This window comes from Lytechinus variegatus, chromosome 7 (assembly GCF_018143015.1).
Source record: "Lytechinus variegatus isolate NC3 chromosome 7, Lvar_3.0, whole genome shotgun sequence".
In the NCBI taxonomy this organism is placed as follows: Eukaryota; Metazoa; Echinodermata; class Echinoidea; order Temnopleuroida; family Toxopneustidae; genus Lytechinus; species Lytechinus variegatus.
This window is the reverse complement of record NC_054746.1, coordinates 5,400,663-5,428,077: the sequence shown is the minus strand read 5'-3', so window position 1 is coordinate 5,428,077 and position 27,415 is coordinate 5,400,663. Positions and strand designations below refer to the sequence as shown.

General features: G+C 37.1%; 1 protein-coding gene across 1 annotated transcript; it reads left to right on the top strand.

The window, feature by feature from the left end:
- The first annotated feature begins 101 nt into the window (after positions 1 to 101).
- Positions 102 to 27,415, top strand: LOC121418277 (protein PRRC2C-like). The gene is made up of 20 exons (XM_041612056.1): positions 102 to 249; positions 5,996 to 6,052; positions 6,791 to 8,655; positions 9,022 to 9,190; positions 9,444 to 9,782; positions 10,346 to 10,444; positions 11,399 to 11,532; positions 11,934 to 12,152; positions 12,362 to 12,481; positions 13,708 to 13,866; positions 14,859 to 15,011; positions 16,576 to 16,676; positions 17,551 to 17,689; positions 18,493 to 18,600; positions 20,604 to 20,711; positions 22,165 to 22,307; positions 22,884 to 23,085; positions 24,438 to 24,535; positions 25,675 to 25,762; positions 27,114 to 27,415. The coding sequence occupies exons 1-20, from the start codon at positions 165 to 167 to the stop codon at positions 27,180 to 27,182; spliced, it is 4,455 nt and encodes a 1,484-aa protein (XP_041467990.1). The 5' UTR covers positions 102 to 164; the 3' UTR covers positions 27,183 to 27,415.

Here is a 27,415-nt window from a genome sequence, read left to right as displayed (position 1 = left end):
CAAAAATTCAGTCGATGAAACTCATCATTTCTTATTGATACCTTAATGAAACAATATTTAAGAAAAAAAATCTAGATCGAGTCACATTTGACCCCTCCAATCCGTGGAATCGTCTGTTCAACGAGGTATGAACGCCGATTGTTCTGTTTTAATTTACAGCAAAAATGGCTATTACCATCACTGAAATAAAGAAGTTGAGGGTAGCCGATTTGAGAGCAAGGTTATCAGAGCTTGGCCTGCCTATTAATGGTAATTATTTTTTTTATTGTTCTCCTGGAAGTAGATAAATTTACCTAAAACATGTAGCAGAGCTCAGAGTCCGGCCGATCAGCTCGGTCTTTTCATTCACTGCACTTGCCTGTGCCCACATATTGAATTTTACGTGTGTTTGCATGTATGTCGCAGCTTGTTGTATGATGGGGGGACCTAAAGCTACGCACTTTGTTTACAAGCGATGTAAAATATGCCAACTTTTATATTTGAACAAATCATCTTTTACTAATTTGTGGCAAATATTCTAAAGATCATTAAGCAAGAACAAAATATCACAAAACTCACTAATACGAAAATCCCGCCGTGTTTTCCGAACACCTCTTGAACCGGGCTCTTGAATTCGCCGCCCGATGTTAGAAGGGGTCCTAAAGCTACGCACTCGATTTATTATGCAAAAAAATAATATTTTCTGTGCCTCAATTTTTAAAATTTGCTCAAATTATGATAGTATAATATGAAATTAAATCGAATGTAACTCAAAACTTCTAAACAATTGTGGGTTTTCTCAGCATTTAGAGATTTACTGCAGCCCATGTAGAAAAAATTGAAAAGGAATCGTTCATCACACTGCAGTCACATTTCCACACACAGAGTGCGCATTTGCCATTAAAAACTGCATGCGCGATGAGTGGTGCGTAGCTTTAGGACCCGCGCAGCTTTAGGACCCCCTACCATACTTGTAGCTGTAGTGTAGTTTGTAAATTTCCTTCCTCCGGTCGCGGTCTACAGAGATCGGCGGCAAGCCGCAGGGTTCAGGTCCTTTCTAGATGATTTTGCCGGCATGCAGCATACAGCATAGAGAGGAATAACCGTCGTTTCTGGGGATTTATTCAACAATTTCTGACATTTTACTGTAATCCCCATTCACCGACGATAAAGTGTCCGTTTGGCTCCCATTTGTTATAACACCAGCACTTTTGTCCGACCAGAGTCCAAAGTTTGGGGTTAAATAACACATCGAGGTTACAATCTAAGGATATGTAAACTACAAATTAAAAATATTTGATTATTCAATTTTAGAATACTTTAAACGATATAGGCCTAGATGAAAATGCATGAAAATTAAACTTTACAGATGTTTAGTTGGGAAAAGCACAGCTAATCGATCCAAATTAAGGCAGCTAAACTATGAATATTTACAAACGAACGGAGAGGGCGTCAACAATATACGAATGTGATATCGATATTGCATTCCACCAGCACACCTACAAGGCAATAATACGATACGATACACTCACGAAGACAAACGATACAAGTCTTGAATTTTATATTTTACGGTCCATAGGGACTGCCTCGACAGAACATTTGCTTTGTTCTTTTGCAGTTTCCCATTTCATGTTCATTTTTTATACATGTACTGTAATTATCCCTATACAATCTTAGCCCTTTTTAAAATCTATCTTGCATCTTGCTATGTGTCTTTGTTTCCTTGTTTTTTATGTTTTTTTGTATGATCAATGTATTTTAATGGACGTGAAAAAAAAAAAAAAAAAAAAAAAATAATAGTTATAATCGCGATATATCGAGACAACGATAATGACGTCATTCAAGATGGCAACTTGCAAGAAAAACCGTCAGGAGTTGTCTTAGAATTAGATGACAGATTTCTCAATCATCCAGTGGATTTTTTTTCAATAACTTCGGTCCAAGGTATGCAAAATTTTACTTAAATTATTTGTATTTCCTTGATAATGTATATCATTAAACAGTAAATTTCGCTCAAAAACAGTTTTAAATCGCGATCTATAAAATGCTAGTTCACTATACGTTGTCTGTAGCCATGAACCCCCAACCTCTTCAGTCTATGTATGGTGAGTGGAGCCAACGTAGTTCAGCGGAACAACCAAAATACAGAGACTGAAGCTTTTGGTCTACATACAGCACAGACCAAAAAAAAGCCTTGTCTATATCACTCACACAACATACGAGGTTAATACTAGCCTTGCACAACGCATGTGATTTCATAGTGGACACTGACGTTTTCATTCATCACACGAATGTGAGGGAATGAAATACGCCAAAGTCCTTTCATTATTTCTCCACTATGACTCTTGCAATTGAACATTCATATTTTAACTTCATTTTAAAAGGAATTATTTATAAAACTGTTTTTATCGCTTACCTCCAAATATCAACCGTTCAATCCGTCCTTAAAGTACGCAAACAACAATCGAAAAGCAATTTTTCCTATCGAACATTCTCGATTCAAGTCGTCAGCGCATAACAGGAAATTGTACCAAAAATCAACAGGTTGCATCTCATGTATTGGTAAAGTACGCCATCTTTTGACAAGATGATGATGAAAGTGGATTGAACGAGCAAGAAAATAATGCTGATCGCCTAGAATGCAGCCAGCTTGCAAAACCGTAAACAAAGGTATACCGTAAACAAATGGTAGGCAGTTAAGAACCAAGTTTGAAAGGACGCTCGTAAAATTACGTCACTCTTGCGATGAATATTCATTAGATCGTGGTCGTGCGTGTTCAATACAAACTCTGCATGTATGCACTCAGTGTGTATTGAACACGTACGATCTAATGAATATTCATCGGCGAGAGTGACGTAATTTTATGAGTATCCTTTCAAACTTGGATCTTAAGTGCCTACCGGCTTGTGAATAATATCACGCGCCCTCTTTAGGCAAAAATTGATATCCACGCTGAGCAGAAGGTATCTACGTGAAGATCACGAAAAATGCTCTTATTTTATTAAAAAAAACAGCAAAGAGAATTCAACAAACGATCCATATGGTTTGGTAAGTGTCATAGCACAATTAGAATTCTTAGCTATGATGTAAAGTCATAGTTATTTTAGTAAAAAGGGTGTGAAAGATTCGCATGCACCAGGTGCATATGAATCCTTCTCATGCGAGATGATTTGAAAACATGGGTACGTCTATATCACTCTCACTGTCACACATGCATGCGAGGTTAGCTATACTACCTCACACAACGCATTTCATTGAGTATGGATTTTGACGTTTTCATTCATCACACGAATGTGAGGGAATAAAACAAGCCAAAACATTTTAGGCCTACCGGTACCGGTACCGGTACATGTTTTATTCAGTCTATATTATTTTTTAAATCGTATTAAAATTACTTAATTTTTGAAAATACAGATCTAGTCGAAATTATTTATAAAAAATGATTTTTAATGCGTAGACCTACCTCCAAATCTCAGCCAAGATACTCCGTCAGAAAATCCTTGATACTGCAGTGGAAATGATGCAAACAATAATGGAAAAGCGAATTTTTCCTATCGAACAGTCTTGATTCAAGTCGTCGGCGCATGATATAAAATCATGAAAAAAATTAACAGGTTGCATCTCATATGCCATCTTTTGACAAGATGATGATGACAGTGGATTGAACGAGCAAGAAAATAATGATGAGCGCCTAGTAGAATGCAGCCAGTACAAGCTTCAGAACTGTAAACAAACCGGATATCGGATTTTGCATTGTTAACCCCCTAATAATGGCGGCTGCACGATTGCGAGTCATCTGTGTACGAAGGGAAATTTGTTTTTTAATGTTTAAAAATTCCTTGAAACAGACAGCTGCCAGCTGTCTAGTACTAGTAGCAGCATCTGAAAAACAGTTAAACAGATGGAAGTCTCCCACAGGACTGAGAATTCGCTACTATTTGTTTCAGCCTTTGTTTTGAGTCTTGTTCTTTGTTGTGGTGATTGGTGTCAACTTGTAATGGAACTTGGAAGAAAGGTGCATGTGTGTGCCGCAATGACGATGTCGATGACAAAAATCATGAAAATGAGACAAGACTCGGCTCAGACAGAGTCAAGACTAGACTGAGCTAGGCTAGGCACTGGCTCTAAATAGATTTGTGCTGTAGACATGTGACCAAAAAGTCAATACTTCTGTTGGCCCCAACTGTCAGTTCTTTTATATTTTGAGTGAACCATGTACGATGAAGTTTTAGTTAAATGTAGCGACATCTTCATATTTTCTGACAGCCAAGTGAGACATTTTTCCATGGCTACTCTCAGAGTCACATTCAGTTCCAAGGTCAGCATAAAGACTTTCAAATGCCCATTTTTAGCCACTAGCCCACACAATATAGGGACCAGTATGATGTAGGTATTTCCAGCACATTTTATGGAGTATTTAAACCTTATTTTTCAACATTTAGGAAATTTTGAGGTAAGTCTTGAGCAATATCGGTGATGATATTAAGGTAATGTTTTTTAGTATCTAAGTTTGACAATGTTTCACTTTGAAATTTTACTTTTCATTCCTAAAACATTTTAGTTTTCTAGAAATTTTTTAATATTTTTGAAAAATATCAGTAAGATTTTTGTTAGGTGATTTTTGTTATGTTTTGTTTGAAGTTTACTTTGACTGAGCATTCTTCCTCCTCAGATTTCTTTCTTTCCTTTCATTATCTTCTATCCTTCCAGGAAGTTCCTGCTGAGCTGCTTGCCTTTTTTGTTCCATTTCTCTTTGTTTTCAATCTGTCCTCTTTTCTCTCTCTGTTCATTTATTTTATTCATTCTTTCCTTCTTAATTTCCCTCATTCTGACAAATTTCTGTTTTCTTCTTTCCTTTTTTTTTAAATTTTGTCTTTTTTCTTTATTTCCTTCTTTCTTTCTCTCCTTGAAATTTTCTTTGCTCCCTTCTCCCTTCCTTTCGACTCCTCTTTATCCTTTCATTCTTTCTGATTTGTCTTTCTTCTTTCCTTCTTTTTTCCTTTTAATTTCTCCTCCCTTCAATCTTTTCTTACTTTTTTCATCCTTCCAATTTTTTCTTTCCTTCTTTCCTTTCTTTCCCTTTATTCTTTCTTTCATATATTGTTATTTCCTTCCTTCCTGTTTTTTTTTCTTTTTTTTTCCTTAAAATTTTCTCTACTTCTTTATCACTTCCTCTCCTTTTTCTTTCCATTCTTTCTTTCCTTCTTACCTTCCTCTTTCTTTCTTCCTTTCTTTCTTTCAGGGATTTCCCTTTTTATTTTGTGCCATGGTCATATACAAAAGTACATGATAATGTATGAGAGGAAATTAATCAAATGGCATATAGTCACTAATTTCAGTCATGGCAGGCAAGATAAAATCACTTTGAAAAACAAAATATTACAAGGTACATCAGTTCATGTCAAAACAGAGGAAAAACTTTCTTTTGAAGCGGTAAAATATAGTTTTGAAGGATTTTGGGGGGCAAAGGAAATATATTTTCAGGCAAGTATTTTCCAACTTTTTAGAAATTCACTTGCCCGACTGGGCGGGTGTTTGAAAAAAGTAATGTAGCACCCTGGTCACTATTACACATGTTTTGCAATAGATTGAACATGCTCATCTCAGCTGCCATATTTCTGGCAAAATGAGAAGCGTTCATTTGTCATTGATCCTTTTGAGTAAAACATGAAATAGGGTCAAAAGGTGTTGCGTAAATCATGGATTTTACCCCTGGATTGTACCTGTGGAATATAATTTTTTTCTGGTTGGGGTATAATTCCTGATCAGAAAATTGAAATTGCAGATACTGTAGGTCTAGGATAGGAATGAAAGTGCCTTTTGATATTGGAGATAATCCCACCAATCAGAAAGTGTCCAACATTGCCATAGCATGTGTACATTTAGGCTTACCACTTTTATTGGCAAAGATAACGTCAGTGCACATTGACAAAGGCCAAATCTAACCCCCAACATCCAGTTGTTATGATATTGTACGAGATTTGAATGAACTTTTCTTTACTCTTTCATTATTAGGATTAAAAGCAGAGCTTGTGGATAGATTGTACTCTTATTATCAACAACAAAGTATAGGTAAGTGCCATAATTATGCACTTATGCATCTTAAACGTTTAGTCCTTTTCCAGGTCAACATTAATTCTGTATCAATGGTATGATTGAAAAATGAACATGAAAATAGATTAAGTAAAATGACCTCCCAAGTTTATACATGTGTTTAATTGATATTATCCAATTCATGCTGCAGGATAATGAATAACAATGGCAATGGCCTTATGTGAGAAGATGGGTGTACGGTATTTCCAAATGAAAATGCATGTGTCAGTCTATAGTATTTTGTAACAAAATATTGTCTTTTTGTCTTAATTCCAAATGTTAAAGTTTACCTGAAAGACTCTCTTATGCCTATATTGGCAACTGTTGCTATAATAGCAATCTGATTTTCATGCTGGATGCACCAGTGGAACCTGCATGCTATTGTTCCATTGTAAGTCTCTTCAAGTTTGCCTTTGATATTTCAAATGTATTCATTATTATATATTATCTTGAGGAAATATTCAGAATAAAAAGGGAAAAAATAATGTTAAATTTACAAGGAATCATGATCCTAGTCAGCTGAGTGTAGATTATTGAAATACTACAATTCAAAGGGGGTTTTAAATTTCATAAATAACAAACATTGTTTATGATTAAGTCAAAGATTCATAAAAAGGTATTTAGTAATTCTCGAAAATGGTTATTTGTAGTTCATTTGTATATTATTTTCCACACATTATTCTTGAAAGAAAAAAAATTCTCATATATTTTTTGCAGAAGAGCAGCAACAACAACTTGGAGGACAGCATGATGAGTTTGCCAACATGTTCCAAGCAGACAGGATGGGAGAACCCCCTTCTTTGCATTCCCCTCCGGTCCAACCACCCAGAATGGATTTTGTACAGGCAACCAATGAGCCCCAATCATTCCCCCAACAGACACCACCATCACAGCAGCAGAGCATGCAGATGCCTTCTTTAGCCCACATGCAAGCGCCCCAGATGCATTCATCACAGATGCAGCCTCAGATGCAGCAGCCCTCGATGCATTCCCAGCAGATGCAGCAGCAGCAGCAGCATCCACAGATGCAGCGTTCTCAAATGCAACATCCCTCCATGCAGTCGCCTCATATGCATTCTTCCCAAATGCAACCCCCTGCAATGCATTCTTCCCAGTTGCAGCTTCCCCCCATGCAGCCCCAACAAATGCAGGCCCGGGGAATGGAGCTCCCTCAGATGCAGCCCTCACAGATGCAGTCCCTTCAAATGGAGCCCCCACAGTTGCAGCCCCTTCAAATGGAGCCTCCACAATTGCAGCCCCTTCAAATGGACCCCCCTCAAATGCAATCACTTCAAATGGACCCCCCTCAAATGCAGTCCCTTCAAATGGACCCCCCTCAAATGCAGTCCCTTCAAATGGACCCCCCTCAAATGCAGTCACTTCAAATGGACCCCCCTCAAATGCAGTCCCTTCAAATGGACCCCCCTCATCTGCAGCCTCCTCAAATGCAATCTAGGATGGAACCTCATCAAAGACAACCCCCTCAAATGGAACCCCCTCAGATGGACCCCCCTCAAATGCAATCCCAACGAATGGAAGCATCTCAAATGCAGTCTCATCGAATGGAATCTTCTCAAATGCAGCCTCAGCAAATGGAGCCGCCACAAATAGAATCCCCTCAAATGCAGTCTCGTCCAATGGAGCCTCCTCAGCTTCAGCCACATCAAATGGAGCGTCCTCCAATGCAGTCCCATCAGATGGAATCCCCTGCTATTCCCTCTTCCCAAAGGAATACCTCTTCCATGCAGATGTCTCAAATGCAGTCACATCATATGCAGCCTGAAATGCAGCAACCTCGGACGCAGCCTCCGCCCATGCAGTCTACTCAGATGCAACAGTCTCAGTTGCAGCCTCCTCCTGTACCACCAGTACAGCCTCCTTCCATGCAGTCAACTTCTTTCCAGCCACCTCCGGCACCTTTTCACAGATCCGACTCTCCACCACCCATCATGCAGAACCAACAGGCATTTCCCCCTCCTCCACCGCAACCTCCAAAACCTCCACACTTGCTTCTCCAAGGTGAGCAGACGTCCACAAATATGCCCACTCAGCAACCACCTACAATGCCAATCCCTCCACCTCCAGCACCCCCAACCCAGTCACCAGTAAGTTCCCAGCCACCCTCTTTAGAGCCACCTAATTTACCCATGCAATTGCCTAACTTGGGGGCAATGCAACCCCCTCCTATTCCCCCACCTCCACCACCACCTATGTCGTTAGCCCAGATGCCAGCACCTCCACCCGTGATGCCAGCCGACACTTCAACACCAACTCCAAAGCAAATGACGGGGGCGGAGATGATGGAGATACGACATGTGCAGGAGCGGGAGAAGCAAGAAAGAGAGAAAGCAGAGGTTGCTGAAGTCGCTCGTATTGCAGAAGAACAGCAAGAGCTGATTGAGAGGGAGAAGCAGAGGATCCTTCAACAACAACAGGAGCGTATAAGACAAAGACAGGAGCAGCAGAGACTGGAGGATGAACAGAAGATGCAGAAAGCAATGCAGCAGCAGAAGATGTTAGAAGAACAACGCAAGGCTAGAGAACTTGATGAAGAGACAAGACAGAAAGTTGTCCAACAACAGGTACTATACTGATATGACCTTAGATATTGTTTATATCCAGCACTTTCCTCTTTTTACTAATCCCTACGAGAAATAGGGATTTATTCATTTAGATGCTCCAATCTGGAGAAATTCCCCATTTAATTTAAAGACATGTCAGTTGTCAGATAAATGAAAGATCTTCAAACTGTATTTTGGTATTCTAGAGGCTCCATCAAAATGTCCTCAATGAAAAAGTTAAGTCCATAATACTTAATTTGGACTCTATATATTCTCTCACGTATAGCATTCTCTGTTTATTCGTAGAAATGGCATGTTTCATTGCCACGCTTTTGAGTGAAATTCGTGGATAACCTTCAATGATTTCAAATCATTCTCTGAATCCAGATCCTTATTGAGCATCAGCGTGTCGTAGAGGAAACTATGAAAGAAGCAGATCTCCTTCGGGATCAACAAAGGGCTCTTGCTGTTCAAAGAGAAGAGGAAGTCAAGATCAGAAAACAACAAGAAATGCTGGAGATTGAGGCTGCACAACACAGGGAACAACAGCAAAAAGGTATGCCATCAAGATTAACCTTCATTAGATTAGGACTGTCAAACCTGTCTGGCGTGTGAACACACACACACATCCACCTAGAATTCAATAGTCAAAATGTATAAAAATGGCTTGACTCAGACATTACTTATTGAACTGTGTATTAATTTACACTTTTGAAATGCGGAGTTTGTATCCATGTACTTCTTGAAAGCAAATGATTGAAGGCTGATTTTATGTTTTTGAGTGCTTTTCTTTCTCCTCACTATCCCAGCCAATATGAGTGGGTTATTACCTATCCCAACCTCTGGGGCTCCAAGCCAGCCTCGTATGCAGCCAGAGATGGAAAGGCCACCTCGCCCCACTGGACGACTAGAGACGCCGGTGGGCCAAGGCATCCGAGGACCAAGGCCAGGGTTTCAACCGGGTCCCATGGATCACAGGGGACCGCACGAGAGGCATCGGATGCCACTACGTGATGGCAGGGGACCAGGACCCGACTCAAGGCCCATGATGGGAAGGGACCGATTCGAGAGGATGCCTCCTCATCTGATGATGGACAAGGGGCATCCACCACCTCTCTTAGATGATGGCGGGCTTTCAAAGATGGATGGTATGTATACAGGGTTTATCCCCCCCCAAAAAAAAAAAAAATGGAAAGCCCACTTACATATCTCTTCTGCAGAAAAATATAAAAGCATTTGCTCTGAAAAGTCGAATCTCCTAAAAGTGTATGTTATTAGCATTTAAATGGAACTCTGATTATGTTTCGAGGACCCATGTATCACAGACACTGTTCTGCAGATATGAAAACTTGCACATGGTTCACTTACACTTTTAGTTGACTTCTTGAAGTTCTCAGTCTTTGATAATTTGAGAGCACCACACCTCTTCATATGAAGCACAAAGCTTGAAGAAGGTCTTGCATATAGAGATTCAAGTGGATGTTTCATAAAGCTATTCTTAAGGTAAGGACTTCTGTATAACCAGTCACACGACCTTAGAATTTCACATAGCTCGGTTCATGTAACTTCACTACATCTAGATTCACAATGATCTAGTCACAATTAATATTGGTTCTACAGACCTCGTGAAATAATTCTTTACTGCAACAAATCTAAATCATTATTAACCTGTTTTATATTTTTCCGTCTCCCTCTCGCCCCTCTCGTGTAGACGATCTAGCCAAGGACATCAAAGTCCCACAAGCCATGGAGAAGGTGTTTGCTTTCAAGGATAAGAGAGCCCAGCAGATTGGATCAAACATCGATGAAGGTCAGTACCTCATGAAAATGACCTTGTTTTTTAATCAATCATAGTTTCATCAGTAGCATTATGATAATGTTCCACAATATGGCAAATTATTATTATTTACGTAAAATTGTGTTGCCTCCCCCTCTTTTTTTCTGAAATCCCAATGTTATAGTGGTATCGCTGTGGCCCAGTGGATTAGTCTCCGGACTTTGAAACAGAGGGTCAAAGGGGGTTGCGGGTTCTAATTCCTGCCATGGCGTAAAGTCCTTCAGCAAAGAAATTGATCCACATACATGTATAATGGAGCGTTGTGGTCCTGTGGATTAGTTTCCAGACTTTCAAAGTTTTGAAAGCAAGTCATGTCATATTACCCTTCAGCAAGAAATTGATCCCACATTATGCTGCACTTGACCCAAGTGAGGTAAATGGGTACCTGGCAGGAATTTTTTCTAGAAATGCTTGAGCATGTAAAGGCAGCTTGACTAGAGCAAGGGAAATTATGATGCATTCATTTATCCGATTTTGGAACAGGTTGCATTATGATCATTTTGTGAAAATGTGAATGAGAAGTATGTTTTTATTCAAGTCGGTTTAAATTAACTGAAAGATTTGAGTTTAACAATTTTGGATGATCGCAAGCTTCTATTTTACAAAACAGGTTGTACAATTGCTACGATGTCATTACGACCAGATATTAAATTTGTGTTTATTCTAATAAGGATGACAGTTTAGTCACAGATTTGAAATAGGTATTTGTATGATGGTTTAGAACATTACGCAGTAAGATATTCCATGTCTCAATGTTATCATTTAAGTTTAACTACATTTTATTCCAAAATCGATTCACAGACTAATCATTCGGTTAGCAATGGTCTTTTGATGCCATATATAATAAGCAAGCACAATTATTATTTCTAAGGATATGATGTAGAAAATAACTTTCTTGCAAACTTGTGATTTTTTTTGATGTCACAGCTGTAAAAGAAGAGTTCTTCCCACCAGCAGAAGACGAGGTATCTGATGATGAAGCTGATAATGAAGAGGAAGAAGAAGAGGAGGAACAGGAGGAGAAAGACAAAAAGAAGGTCCAGTCCAATAATCAGAAAATGGTAAAAATCCACTTTTATATCAATACGTAGACAACAATACTATTTTTTAATTACTTGTCTTCATCTGGTTACCCTCCGGTGTACTTACGATTGAGATTTGGGAATATTTATCATTTTTACAAGGTAGTCTTAGAATAAAAATTTCCTATATAAACACTTTTTTAAAACTAATTAATTATCTCTAGAAGGGATATTTCACTTTCAGATTGTTTCCATTTTATTCCACACCTTTCTTTAATGTATATGAAAGGATCAAATTTGGAAAATCCTTGGTTGTCAGTGAATGGGATCAGCACCATTTATATTATCTGTAGATTGGATTTGATTAAATTATTTAGTTTTAAGCTAATCTATTTATTATCTCTATCGTTAATCACAATGTGTGATTTTTTTTTTTTTAGTCAAAGAACAGACGGAGAAAGCTGAAGAAGAAAAAGAGAAAAGCGGCAAAGCGGGCAGAGAAGGAAGAAGCTGCAGCCGAGAATAGAGTAAGGAAGGAGGATGAAGAGAAGAAAGGCAAGAAGAAGGAAGAAAAGGTGGAAGTGGAATATGTCCCAGAGAAAATTGAAGTAATTGATCCAGCGTTCAGACAGTTCCAACGGATATTCCAAGCATTCCAGGTAGGTACATTTCCTTTCATTCCATTGGATGCTATTTTGTTGCCTTTAAGGGGTTTAAGTTGATTGAACTTGATTTTGCATACTTTCTCATGATACAATAGTTTTACTGCAATGACAGTTACTTAGCTTTGTTGAAGTGTTCGAGATGAAAAATATATTTCTTATGATCCATTGTTATTATGATTGATTATTATTATTATTATTATCAGCTCTCTGAACCAATGAAGCCGGAAGTGAAGGAGCTGGAGAAGGAGACACCCAAACAACCTGAGAAGCAGAAAGAGAAGGAGAAGGATTCCGATGAGGATTCCGATGATGATAGTGATATGGTGAGTTTGATACAAACTGCTTCCCGCTTCGCTACTTTATATTCCATTTGGTGTACTCTCAGATAGTCTAATATGACATAGGCTAAACCTAAACCTATTTGGTCTATCGCTTTGGTCTGAATGCCATCTTGTCTTCACTGCACTTGATCTTAACCTACTTAGTCTGATCCTCATTTTGTCTAATCCTCTTTTTGTCTAATGCCCAGTTAGTCCAATATTCACTTCGTCTACTTATTGTTTTCTATGGCCCATATTCTGAAGTCAGTTTTAACTTAGACCATGGTCTAACTCTGTGTTAAAATTATTGGAAGCCAAAAGTGTCAAAAGTTTTATTAAGTTGTATGTTTCTTATGTTTACTGAGCTCTTTCCTGATACATCAATGGTGTAGACAATCTATTCATACTTCCTACACAATTATGAATGATTTGAGAGCCAAATGAGGTGAAATATTATATCTCTACTGTTCGTGATTTATGTAACTATTGGCTATCCATGTTTAAACCACAACTTTAAACCTTAGTTTAAGTTAAACCCGACTTTAGAATACGAGCCTATATGTTTAATCATTTTGTAATTACATTTATTCTGAAGAAAACCAATGTTTCTCTACACGGAGGATGCCAGGCCTGATATCACAAAATAGGTTTAACCTGGGGGGGGAGGGGGGATACGAAGGTTTCTTTTAAACCTGAATTTAAGTTAAACCCGAATTCAAAATACGGGCCTTTGTGTGAAATGAAAATTTGGTTCATAAACAGTGAATATTAGACCAAATCATTGTAGCCTTACTAGGAATGAGGACCAAATGGGCGCATGGGCTAAATGACAAAGTGATTGTTGACAAACTAGGATTAGATGGGTCACAGTGAGATCGAACAGAACATAGACCACATGGCTACCAACCCATTTGCCTATAACATATTGTAATCCTCCCCCCCTCCCCTCCCCATTCCCCAAGCCGAACATTCCGGCGCCAGTACTATTTTAACACAAAATTGCAAATTGGCTGGAAGATGTAGAGAAAAAAACAAGAAATCATGTAGAATGAAAAGACACAAATTAAATTATGCAAAAATTAAATCAAATCAATTAGCTCCATTACACAATAATGATACTACATAATCCACATGTTATAGTTAATAATTATAACGATATTTCACACACAGCAGAATACAGTTTGCTTCTTTTAAATCACCGTTTGAAATGAAATTATTTGAAATCGTAGGAGGAAGAGGATGATGGAAAACCCAAGATTTCCAAGAAGAAGTTGCGTAAGCTGAATCGTCTGAGTGTTGCTGAGCTGAAGCAACTGGTGACCAGACCAGACGTTGTTGAGATGCACGATGTCACTGCTAGGGATCCTAAACTTCTTGTCTACCTCAAGGTATGTAATGTATCAGCCACGTTAAATTGATGGTCCAGGCTGAAAATATCTATATCTTAATAGAGTAAAAATCACAGAGCAAAATGCTGAAAATTTCATCAAAACCGGATGTGTCTCCATTATGATGAAATAAGTTGTGGCAATAGATAACTAATGCACTTACCAGTTGTCAATCCAATTGTTTTCGTTCTTGGTAGAAACAAATTTGAATGAACCTAATTTCATATAATAAAATACAAAAGAACAAGTGTGGATATTACATCATCAGCTCACCTAATGACTATTCATAAAGACATGCCTAGAACTGTTTCACCGGAATGATGCAAATCTTTAAAATTCAATAACTTTGTTATTTGTTATCCAATTTTGATCAAATTTTCAGCATTTTGCTCTGTGAATTTTACTGTGAATTTTACTGTGAATTTTACTTACTGTGAATTTATTGAGATGTAAATATCTCCAGCCTGGACCATCCCTTTAAACGCTTGTTCAGTCTGGATCTGATAAGTCAATACAACAAAGTTTGGCAGGGTTCAGACGTGAGATTTCGATGCTTATCCGAAGTTCTGTGAATAAACACTCTTTTCTCAAACATAGACATTTGTATTTGGATGGTGTTTAAGACAAAGTCCAATTGTGAGAACAGATTCCAATCAAATTACCACCCAAGCGTTTGTAATTATATGTGCCAAATGGCTCTGGAAGAAAAATGTGTAATTGCTGAGAATTTCGCAAAATAAGTCCAGCATTTCATCTAATGTCATGTTCTTTTCCAAGCAATATTGATATGCTCTCCCACATATGGTTTTCTGTGTAAGTGATCTTCAGAGTTATCGGGTTTCAGCTTTCACAATGTTGAGTTTACATTAATGTACCAGATGTAGGATGTATGATAATATGGTGACAAATAACCTTGATTTCTTGAAAACTTCCTCATGAAATAACCGTTTGCTGCAACTGCAACTTTTTTGTTTCACCTTTAACTCTTTCAGGCATATAGAAATACAGTAGGCGTACCTAGGCATTGGTGTTTCAAGCGCAAGTATTTACAGGGTAAGAGAGGAATCATCAAACCTCCCTTTGAACTGCCAGAGTTCATCCAAAGGACAGGCATTATGGAAATGAGACAGGCCCTTCAGGAAAAGGTATGCTTCTTAACATAACGATGATAATAATAATAATAAATTATGGAGTGTTCTAAGAAAATATTTGTGAGTTTCTGTTTCAAATTTACGAGTGATTTTAACCGTAGTATGTCAATGCGTACTTGAGTTCAAAGATCAGTTTAGAATAGTGTACTCGGGTGGGAAGTTATACAAAGGATTACTTCAGTTCTATGCTCCTGACTCCGGAATGAATTTGAAACCCTCTCTCACCGTCCACAAAGAATATTTTTGGTTTATGAGGGGAGAGAAAGATGGAGAAATAGTGAACCCATCGAATCATGTGGTTGCCAAATAGGCGAATTCTAATAATCAAGTCGGTCATTTAGCCATCCCGGTTTAAAATCCGGAGAAGTACTCGACTGTAGGGTTGGCCAGATTCACCCCTTCCCTCCATATTACTCTTATTTGGCGCATCCTCCTCCCTCGAACTAACCCTCGCTATTTATTTGAAATGAATTGTAAATATCTATTGCATATTGACAACTGATTGATCAATTTTAACTACTTTCGGTTTGAACTTCTTGGTTTCAAAAAGCTGTACAGCAAGTGAGTGCAAATTTGCGATTAATTTCAAGACTGATTGATTCTGATTGATTGACTGATTGATTTTGGGACCCGAAAATTGACTTTAATAAAATTGATTGCAAAATTCTTGCAACACTCCACTTGTCTTATATCGGGCATTAAGTTTTAGAGTTGAGGTACAATATCACTATAAATTGAAAGAAGATAAAGTCAAAACATTTGAAATCAATTCAGAAAATTTGAACAGAGTTTGAACAGACTGAAATCGTAGGAAAATGACAAGTGCTTCATGTAATACTTTACTCAAATTTTCAATTGAGATAAAAAGATCATCTTGAACATAAATATCCTATGGTCAGTTTGGAAGATATAGTAGATGATCAATTATAGAGGAAGTGTGTTACATCTTGTCCCCCCCCCTCATTGGCAGCAGAAGCAAAAATTTTAGGGGGTCCACCTGAAACACGGGGAACAAAATTGACAAGCCAAAAAAAAAAAAAGTTTTAAAAAAACCTCCCCCCCCAAAAAAAAGGTTATCAACTAAAAAATTTTAATTTAGGGGGGACCAGACACCCCGACCCCCCTCCCCCTATATCTAATCACAGTCCTTTGCCGCTTACTCCTGACAAGTAGACAGTCTTGCCCAATGAATTAAAGATTATTTCTTACCGTCCATAAAGAATATTTTTGGTATTGTGAGGGGAGGAAAGATGGATAGAGTGAATATGTCATATCACATGATTGTCCAAATAAGAGAAATCTTCTTATCAAAGTATTACTAATTGTAGCAATAATGATTTTGAAAAAGAAAGGGGTTTTTACAAAGATTTAAGTGTGATTTTTAGAGTCGCACTTAAATTTTAATTGCATGCAGTATACTGTATTATTCATCACCTAATATATCAGGTCATCCATACAGGACGCGGACTACGGCATGTCTTCCAATCAGATCACTTGATGTGCCTTTGAGCATGCTTCTAAGTCACCCCCAATTCCTTTCTTGTTTCTTCCATGTTAGGAAGAACAACAAACAATGAAGACAAAGATGCGACAGAAAGTTCGACCTAAGATGGGCAAGATCGACATTGATTATCAGAAACTCCATGATGCCTTCTTCAGGTAATGCATCTTCGATATTTGGATGAAATGAAGGATGCGGCACATCTTATTCCTTTTCAGTACAACTTTTGAGACTAATTTGTAATTTGGAAGCGTCATGGTGTAGCGATTTGGAATTTGCTAAATCATATTAAAGTTTGCATTGAACCCTGTGGGAATTTAAGGGGCTCTTAGTTTTTCATTTCATTTCATTTATTTTCCATTTCCAACAATCATTTACAATAAGTTTTGTTACATACATCTTGATATAATTATAATCAATAAAACAAAGAAACTTATTATGTATAATGATCAAGATAACAGGTCCTATAACATATTCATATGAACAATGTAAACAAAACACAAATACAACATGGTAGAAATTTGAACTTAAATCTATTTGAATGAATAGTTAAAAAAAAAAAAGAAATAGAAAATGAGAGAAAAAAGTGAGATCAATGGTCTCCAGATTCTTGCCCCGACACTCACAGCGAATATTACGGATCAACCGCAACACGAAAAAATATATTTCACAGTTCATAGTGCTGAGTATATATGAAAAATATAATGTATGAGTGATGAAGAGTTAAATAAACTAACGAGTATCTTGAAGAAACTTTTTCAACTTAAATTTAAAAGTATTTAGGCTTGGGGAATCTTTGATAGTATTATTAAGAGTGCCCTTTCGAGGGCTCTTTAGGGCATTTCAGTGACAAATTTGCCCAGAGCCCTGTGTGATTGTTTTCCCTACTGCAGTGCATTTAATCTTGTTTTGTGAATTAATGGCTTGGAAGCCTTTCATTTTCAATGTGCACATGGCAACTTCACTATCACCAAGATTAATAAGACAGTGTAACCTTCGTGATTTTACAAGCATTTGATTTGATATTTTCAGATGGCAGACAAAGCCCAAGCTGACCATACACGGTGACCTCTACTATGAAGGGAAAGAATTTGAAACCAAACTGAAAGAGAAGAAACCGGGAGAGCTTAGTGAGGAGCTGAGGACAGCTCTTGGCATGCCAACAGGGGCTGTAAGTTACTATGGCAACAACACAGTTATGATATTTTCTTATGCATTCATACATGTAAAGATGTTGGTATTTCAAAAATGTTCTCAATAAAATGCTTTTTAATATATGAATCACTATAATTGCTTTAGTTTTGTTTCTCTAACAATGCCTCTTTTCGTTCTCTTATTATTTTATGCGTAATAGCATTCACTTTATTTTGTAAAAGGTTTCCTCATGCAATTTAGTCAGCATGGAATTAACCACTTAAAATCACAGTTATTTATTTATTTTTTTTTCCTTTTTTAACAAGTGCACACCAAGTTTTAAATAATGCATATAGCATTTCTATTTATTTGAAATCAGGATAAAAGAGCATCGTACATTAAATGCCTTGCTCACGGGCATAGGTGCAGTGGCCGGGGATCAAACCCCGCACTTTCTATGTATAGCAAGGCGCCTTAGACCACTTGGCCACGGCACCTCCAGTTATTGTTATCATCAAGAAGATTCAGTCAATATTGTATTGATTACATGGTAACATATATATACCAACCCGAGAATCTGAAATCAGATTTTAGATTCTATATTTTAGATTTCATCAGAAATGTTGCAATTAAATGAAATTGCAGCAGGCATAATTAATAAATGAAATGATGACTTATTCTTTAATTAAAATCTTTTTTTTTTAAGTATTGAAAAGTGTATGAAATAAATCACAAAAAATACACCTGAAATGTGTATAAAAATCATCTTCCTTGTATCCTAATAACTTGAATAAATTAGCAGTTATTCAATATTAATTGACATATTTTTAATCCCTTTAGAATGCTGACAAGTACCCCCCACCCTGGTTGATTGCCATGCAACGCTATGGACCCCCGCCCTCATATCCTCATCTAAAGATTCAGGGACTCAATGCCCCTATCCCTGAGGTAAGAAGTTTCATTCAATTCAGTCTAACAAAAACCATGTTAAAATGGGGAAATGAAAAATAGGAGAAATTAGGACCATTTCCTTCTTGTTACATCAATTTTTGTCTCACCTGCAAAGCAGAGTGAGACTATAGGTGCTGCATTTCCGACGACGGCGGCTATCTTAGGCAAAGGATAAGTTTTTAAAATGACAGCATAACTTAGTATATCTGGGACCTAGTTCATGAAACTTGTACATAAGGTTAATCAAGTATAACTGAACATCCTGCCTGAGTTTCAAGTCACATGACCAAGGTCAAAGGTCACTTAGGATCAATGAACTTTGGCCAAGTTGGGGTGTCTGTTGAATTACCATCATAATTTTGAAAGTTTATGGTTCTGAATCAAGAAAGTTGGGCATTAGAGTAAACAGAGATATCACTAAACATCCTGAGCGAGTTTCAGGTCACATGACCTAGATCAAAGGTAATTTAAGGTCAATGAAATTTGACCATGTTGGGGTATTTGTTGAATTACCATCATAGTTTTGAAAGTATATTGGTCTAGTCCATAAAACTTGGACAGAAGAGTAATGAATTATCACTGAACATCCTGTGCGAATTTCAGGTCACATGACCAAGGCCAATGGACTTTGGCCATGTTGGGGGTATTTGTTGAATGACCATCATAATTCTGAAAGTGTATGGATCTAGTTCATAAAACTTGGACAGAAGAGTACTTAATCAAGTATCACTGAACATCCTGTGCGAATTTCAGGTCACATGACCAAGGTCAAAGGTCACTTATGGTCATTGAACTTTGGCCATTTTGGAGGTAATTATTAGATTGCTGTCATAGGTATAGTGTATAAAATGTGGATATAGGGGTAATCAAGTATCACTGACAAGTCTTTGGTCACATGATCAAGGTAAAAATGTCATGTATTGTCAATGAAGGTAGTATCATTATATGAACGGTGTGTTTTGTGAATGATTATTTCATAGTAGTTTTCAAAGTCAGTCCTGCTGCTATATTGAATGGCACGATGCAGGTGAGACCGCCATCCGGATCTGGGAGACCCAATATTAAATACACGCCTCCCAGGCCAACGGCGGTAGCTACACTATTGTCGTGGGCGTACAGACCGTATTCACTGCAGTATCAGTGCAAATTATAGGAAGTGTTTTTACGGAAATGAAATCGATCGATGGCCAAAAACTCTTGGATAATTTACCTGCTAAAATGACTGAGGTATACATCGAGCATACTTCGAAAGAAAGAGAATGTCTCGATGAAACAAAGTTTTACAATTAGATCATCACGGCAGTGCTGCAGCTTCGCAATGTCAGTCATTGTTACACTGACTGTAGGCTCAAACATGATAGATGGCGCTGTCCGTATTGAGGCCTAATGTTAGCTAGCGAGACATGTGTTGTTTTTCCTGCGAAGCAAAAAGAGAAACGTGATGAAATGTTTGCACTGCACCCTGATTTACTGGAAATTATCATTCCTAAAGTTCTTTTGGTGATTTGGGTGAGATATTTTCATGAAAATAATTTTGTTGTAGGTTGACTATATTGGGAAATATATGTAATCAAAGTGAGTTTACCTTGAGTTTAGATTGAAATCTCATTTCCTCACGTACTAAAAAGAAAAAATATCGGCAAGAGTGCGTCCGGATAATAGAGAGATGAAGCTGCAGTCATATCTTGAAATAGATTATATCTGTTTCTGAGTTATATTTTGTTAATTTTTCTTTATTTTCTCTGTTAACTTTTATTTGAATTCATTGTAAGCTATCTGTAAAAACCAGACCTTATTTCTGTCTTGTTTTGTTTTTTCCCTATCTTTTAGTGGTGAATTTCAGGCAGACTTTAATTTATTCATGTTTTATTGGGTTGATGAAAATAAAATAGAAATAAGTCCGAACAATTTATACTTTGTGAAAACCTCATATTTACCAATTTGATAGTACTTCGTTCATGTGTTTTCATTTGAATGCTGATATGCTTGTATTTGTGCAGAGTTGTTCATTTGGTTATCATGCTGGAGGATGGGGGAAACCCCCTGTTGATCAGAGCGGCAAACCTCTCTATGGAAATGTCTTTGGCACAGATGCAGCCGACCTCAAGGTAACTTATTTTCATATCCCAGTAGTATGATTTCTTGTAGTAAATGTCAAGATAATTTAGATAATTGTGGTCTACCAGGTCTAACCCATTTCATTACAATCTATTTATTTGTTTGTAATATTTAGTTTATAGAGAATTGAATGATTTGTTGTTACTTTTTTGTCAAATTTTAATTCTTGATAGCTGACAAAGGTATTGTAATTGAATCTGCTGCCAATGTGGGATCATGCCAAATAGCTGGCAGGTACATGAACTATGGTAAATTTGTTGCTAATATAGACTTAAATAATGACCCAGTTTATAGAGAATTTAATGTTATAATGTGTACTGTAAGTTTTGTGAATGTATTCTTGACGTCAGATTTTCTTAAAATATTATTCTTGATTATTGAGATTGAGATTATAATTGAATTTGTTGCCAATTTAGCATCATGCCAAGGGATCTGCAGGTAGATAGAACTCAATTCTTAAATATTCATGCCAGCTGTAGTAACAATCTAAAAAGTAGTTTGATTGGAATCCACTGAATGACCACCTGAGTATTTGTATGTATGAATTGTGGAGCGTTGTGGCCCAGTGGATTAGTCTTCGGACTTTGAAACAGAGGGTCCTGGGTTCGAATCCCAGCCATGGCGTAATATCCTTCGGCAAGAAATTTATCCACATTGTGCCGCAATCGACCCAGGTGAGGTGAATGGGTACCCGGTAGGATTTATTCCTTGAACGCTTTAGCGCCTATTAATATGGCGGCTCAGCTACAGCCGGGGTAATAATATGATACCAAGTACTAAAGCGCAGTTGAGTATATGCATATAAAAACTGCGCTATATAAATGGACATATTGTTATTATAAAGAATTATGTGTCAAAATTATTCTGTCAGAAAATGTGTATTTTGCAGAGTAATTGACAAAATAAGCATGAAATTCCAGCTGGGTGTTAAGTCTTTTTTTTAAGCAATAAAAATTCAATGTCCCACATGTGCTTATCAGTGTTGATTATCTGTGATATGATCATTTTCAGCTTATATATCATGATTTCATAGAATCAGAACTTGATACATGATTTAGGACAGTTAACCTTGATTTTAATGACTTTCTTATGAAATAATTGTTCGCTGCAACTCATAATAATAATAATAATAATCCGCTCTTATATAGCGCTTAATACATTGGAACGACGTGTCTAAGCGCTTCACAGATATATTATTACCCCGGTCATCGGATTCAATCAGTCATTCCCGCACACAATGTGTGCACATCCTCCACTCCCTTGGGAGTATTCCAGTCAGTCGCCGATGAGGCACACACAGTACTGGACAAGCTACAATGACTTTCACATCCTTCATATATGAAGCATTTAATACAGCGTAGCATGAGGAATTTGAGGGAAATGTGTCTTATTAGAATATGTGGAATACGTTCTTCACCCTTTTCCTGTCTTGTTTTGTTTTAGGCCGAGGAAGAAGAAGAGATTGACAGAACGAGATGGGGAGAGCTGGAGAGTGAATCTGAAGAATCATCATCAGAAGAGGAGAGTGAAGAAGAGAGAGAGCCTGGAGAGATAGATGAAACTGGTCTTATTACTCCTGCTGATGGGTATGTAAAATATATTACTTTTTAATCAGGAATAATAATAATAATGGCATATTTACCCAGGGTAGCCACTTCAGTTCCGAAAACTGTTCTCCCAGCGGGCCCTGCTATTATATTGATTTCTACAAAAATTAATCAAGGGGGAGGGGGTATATTTGCAATGCCAGAGTACATGTTTCTGAAGTTATGCATGATTTTGTATGAGTACGGTAGACCGAAATTACTCAAATTCATTGAAATCTCAAGGGAAAACTCTCGCAATCAATTTTTTGCACTAGTTCTATAAAAATCAATGTTTTAGGCTTCAATGATATCACTGACATATTTCAGTGTGAAAGTGAATTAGCTTCATTAAAAATATATCTATATTTGTGAAAAGATAATGCAGATCAATTTTTGAAATAAACAGAGATATGAAAATGTGTCTAGTGCATTCAGTTTTGAGGTTAACACATACATCTCAGGTGGTAACTTTATTAGACCTTAACTAAACAATGTAAAGCAGATTTAAAGAAAGCTAAAATAGGCATAACTTAAATGTAACTATGTTTATTCTGTTGCCTTGTCTTCCTCATCTAGTGGATTGATCACGCCTAGTGGCCTGACCTCTATTCCTACTGGTATGGAGACACCAGACATGATAGAGCTACGTAAGAAGAAGATAGAAGACGCCATGGAGCAGGGCGCCGAGACTCCTCAGTTGTACACTGTTATCCAAGAGAAGAAGACCAACGTTGGAGCTGCCATGGTTGGCTCTACTCATGTTTATGATCTTCCTCCCGTAAGTAACTCTCTCGCTTAGCACTTAGTTTCTCCTGCACTGTGTGGTGGATTGGGCTGCAAGCTGTCTCCATCTGGATCGGTTGTGGGGGCGTCGTGGTCTAGTGGTTACGATGCTCATATTTTAATCTGAGAGGCATGAGTTCAATTCCCAACCATATTTTGGTTTCCTTCAGCAAGAAATGTACCCACATTGTGCTGCACTCAACCCAAGTGATGTGAATGGGTGCCCAGTAAGAAGAAATTCTTCAAAGGCTTGAATGCCTGTATGGTGTCTCGGCTTCAGCCTGGGTAGTAATAATAATTATGATAGCAATTGTTAAGCGCAGTAGAATGCAGTAGCTGCGCTATATAAATGGTCCGTATTAATATATTCAACCTCTGACACATTATGTAAGTGCGTGTCATAAACGTGAGTTCGTGTACAAAGTCAATGCAAATTGTGTTTTCAACCAAAATTCATAAATGCATAATTATTTTCAGTTTTGCTGGTCTAAATGTATTTATCTTATGCTTTTCATGGACACTTGCTAAGAACACCACAAAGAGTTTCTATACCAAAAATTAGTACATTTGGAGCTTTATTTAGGGAGTTAGAGGAAAAAGAATGATTTTGCATACTAATTACGCATAAATTAGCATAATCACTTAATAGCAATTCGCATGAAAAAAATTACTATACAATCTTGTAGATAATGTCCCAGGCAACCCGCGTGCCAATTTTCGGCGCAATCGCACGGTCGACGGCCAAGATCTTATGGGGGCCTGGGAGGCCCCCCCCCCCGCCTAGATAGGGTTAAAGATAAATAAATTCACCTATATGTACATTACAAGTAACTAATACTAAGAGAAGGTTCATGGTGGTTATTTATTTGATAAAATATTTCGATCCTTTTCTCACAAATATACCAACTTCACTAGTATTTCTTTTTATGTTTGTCTTTCTATTGTTATTTCCTTATTCTATGTATTTTACCATAGTTGTTAGCATAATTATGATGTTAGCCTGCTTTTACCTCTCTTAGCTTCTAGCATTATTCTAGGTATAATTTGATGCAATTTGGCAAAATTTTATAGGTTTTCAATGAATTCGTCAGAGTTTGAAATTCTGAAGACCTTTTATTAATTAAGTACGGTATATATTTATTTTGTGTTAATTTTTGTTTTAATTTTTTGCTTATCAACATATTTCTTGATTAAGAAAAACTTTTTTGGTGATTTTCACTATTTGGCTTAAGCATGATTTTCACTGAATCCGTGATGGACATTTTCTTAGATAAAACCCAATAAAACTCTTCAAGCTTGATTGTGTGAACAGAGTGTGTAAATGGTGTGTATGTATCTTATTTATAGGCTGGTGTGAAGAAGCCAACAGGAACAGCCAGTGAAGGGGTAGCTATTGCCTTGGATCCAAGCGAGTTGGACATGGACACGGAAGCTATGACAGCCAAGTGAGTAACATCTCTCATTCAGTTCATGGAAGTGAAATCATTTTAGATTACTTTTACAGGGAATCAAACTCTCTTGTGTTGTTGAATTAGTTTGAATACTGTGGCCCATATTCTGAAGTGGGGTTTAACTTAGAAAATGGTCCAACTCTGTGCTAAAATTATAGGAAGCCAAGAGTCATCTATTTATATTTCCTAGACAATTATGAATGATTTGAGAGCCAAATGAGCTGAATTATGATATCTCTACTGTTAGTGATTTATGTAGCAATTGGTTATCCATACTTAAACCACAACTTTAAACATGAGTTTTAGTTAAACCCGACTTCAGAATATGGGGCTATATCTTTAATCAATTTGTAATTACATTTTTCTGAAGAAAACCAATGTTTCTCTACACGGAGGATGCCAGGCCTGAAATCACAAAAGAGGTTTAAACTAGGGGGGGGATACGAAGGTTTCCTTGTGGAAGCGTCGAGTTGTAGCAGTATTAAAGGGATGGTCCGGGCTGAAAGTATTTATAGCTTAATAAATAGAGTAGAATTCACTGAGCAAAATGCCGAAAATTTCATCAAAATCAGATAACAAACAACAAAGTTATTGAATTTTAAAATTAAGTAATATTTTGTGAAACAGTCGTCATGAATATTCATTAGGTGGGCTGATGATGTCACATCCCCACTTGTTCTTTTGTATTTTATTATATGAAATTAGGTTTTTTATCAAATTTTTACCTCCAAGAACTAGAAAAATTGGATTGACAACTGATTTAGTGCATTAGATATTCATTACCACAACTTATTTAATTATAAGGGAGACATTATTCACACAAGTATGATATAATGAAAAAATTATGATATTATGTAATAACATAAGAAAATGGAAAGGGGAGATGTGATATCAGCCCACTTATTGAATATTCATGAAGACTGTTTTCACAGAATATTGCTAAACTTTAAAATTCAATAACTTTATTATTTGTTATCCGATTTTGATGAAATTTTTGGCATTTTGCTCAGTGAATTCTACTCTATGTATTAAGATATAAATATTCTCAGCCCGGACCATCCCTTTAATTAATATCCCCAAGTTCACATTTTTTCTGAATAAATACTATGATATTGTCTTTCATCCCACATCAGGTACGAGGAGCAAGTCAGAGAACAACAGAGCCAACTTGAGAAGGAGGACTTCAGTGACATGGTAGCTGAACATGCAGCTAAACAAAAGGTGAGGTCATCTTGTCTGCTTTTCTTTTGCCGAAAATCCTATCCGTCTGGGTGGTTGCTGGATGCATTTTTGTTATCAAGTTTGGTTTGTCTTCATTCTTATATCTTGTGTGCTGTTTTGCAGATCAAATTTGGTCCAAGAACATGTACCCGTATTAGCGTACCTAGAGGGAGCAGACTGCCCCCCCCCCCCCCCACAAGTCACAACTTGAAGACCTCTTTTTTTTTTTTGCTTGTCAAATTTTTGACAAATTTGCCCCCCCCCCCCCTTGGAAAATCCTAGGTACGCCACTGTGTACCCGTATAGGAGTGACTGTGATGTGATTTTTTGTGGGAATCAAGGTCAAAGTTTACAGAGGTCATTTAGATACCGGTAAATGAAAATGCTGGTTTCTCGTGATAAATTGAAACACCATTCAAGCGTTCAAACTAGGCTCGTGTTACCCATGTAGGAGTGATGAAAATCTTATTAATATTTCAGGATGATTTAGATGTGTGATAGATCCTTGGTTTGGCAGTGGCAGAGCAATCAAGAATGTGTATATGGCCCTTGTGAAGTTTTTCAATTTGATTAACCGCTTGAATATATCTGTAGAATTTTGACAGATATAAATCAATCTGAATATGAACAAATTTCAGGTATTTGTTTGCTCCATCACAAATATATAACTTTGCTGATGTTCTGGTCTACCAAGGTGTTAAAAGATGTTAAAGAGAAATGCCAGTAATTGCAGTGAATGCTGATTTCATGAGAACGTCTGTAAAACAAGGCTTAATTGTCAGTATATCATCTAGGATCTAGATCTGGTACAGTTACATAAACTGAACTTTGTGAAGTCTTGAAATCTACGCTGAAAAATGTTCACACTGAAGATCACCAACACAGATAAGCACACGTAGGACAGTGTATAATTATTGCCTTGAATGTCGTGCCTGACGCTTGACCTGAATCCTGTGCTTATTTGCTGATTTCTCAGCAATTACACAGTTTCTTCCAGAATCCTTTGGCACATATGTTTTATTTATACAGACACTTAAGTGGTCATTTCATTGGATTCTGTACGAACTCATTTTGATTTCGTTACCACAACTGGAATTTACCTTTAATCCTCTTTGTACCCTTCAATCCCAGTGACCTTTAACATAAGAGACCCAATCAATATTATGATCATTTGTAAATAATAAGGATAGTAAATCAAGTGCTTTTATTTACTCCCTGTATGGTAATCCTTTAGTACACAGTTTGCCATAACCCTAACTTTATCATATGTAATATTGATGTCGCATTTCATTAATCCTTTCCTTCGTTGCTTTATTTACCGTTTTCCAATCATTTTTGTTTTCTTTCCCAGAACAAGCGTAAGAAGCAGACCCAGGACAGTGGAAGGGCACCCAAGAAATACAAGGAATTCAAATTCTGATTCATACACATTGAAATGTCTTGTATGTATATTAGGCTATCTGAAACTCTTCTTTATTTTCAGTGAGTCATTTGTAAATACACAGATAACATCCGCTTGGTTACATGTAAATGGCAGTACTTTCATTCAGTCAAATCAATTTGATAAAGAAATATGTAAGATACATGATGATTAATACAAAGAAAAGTGGTATCTTTCTCTTTTATTGAGATTTTAAAGAATTTTTCCAAAGA

What these genes read in the sequence shown, in the direction of transcription:
- LOC121418277 (XM_041612056.1), top strand. Translation starts at nt 165, where the DNA reads ATGGCTATTACCATCACTGAAATAAAGAAGTTGAGGGTAGCCGATTTG. An exon ending in GGATATTCCAAGCATTCCAG is followed by an intron (nt 12,153 to 12,361) that starts GTAGGTACATTT and finishes TATTATTATCAG; the next exon opens with CTCTCTGAACCAATGAAGCC. An exon ending in CCGATGATGATAGTGATATG is followed by an intron (nt 12,482 to 13,707) that starts GTGAGTTTGATA and finishes TTGAAATCGTAG; the next exon opens with GAGGAAGAGGATGATGGAAA.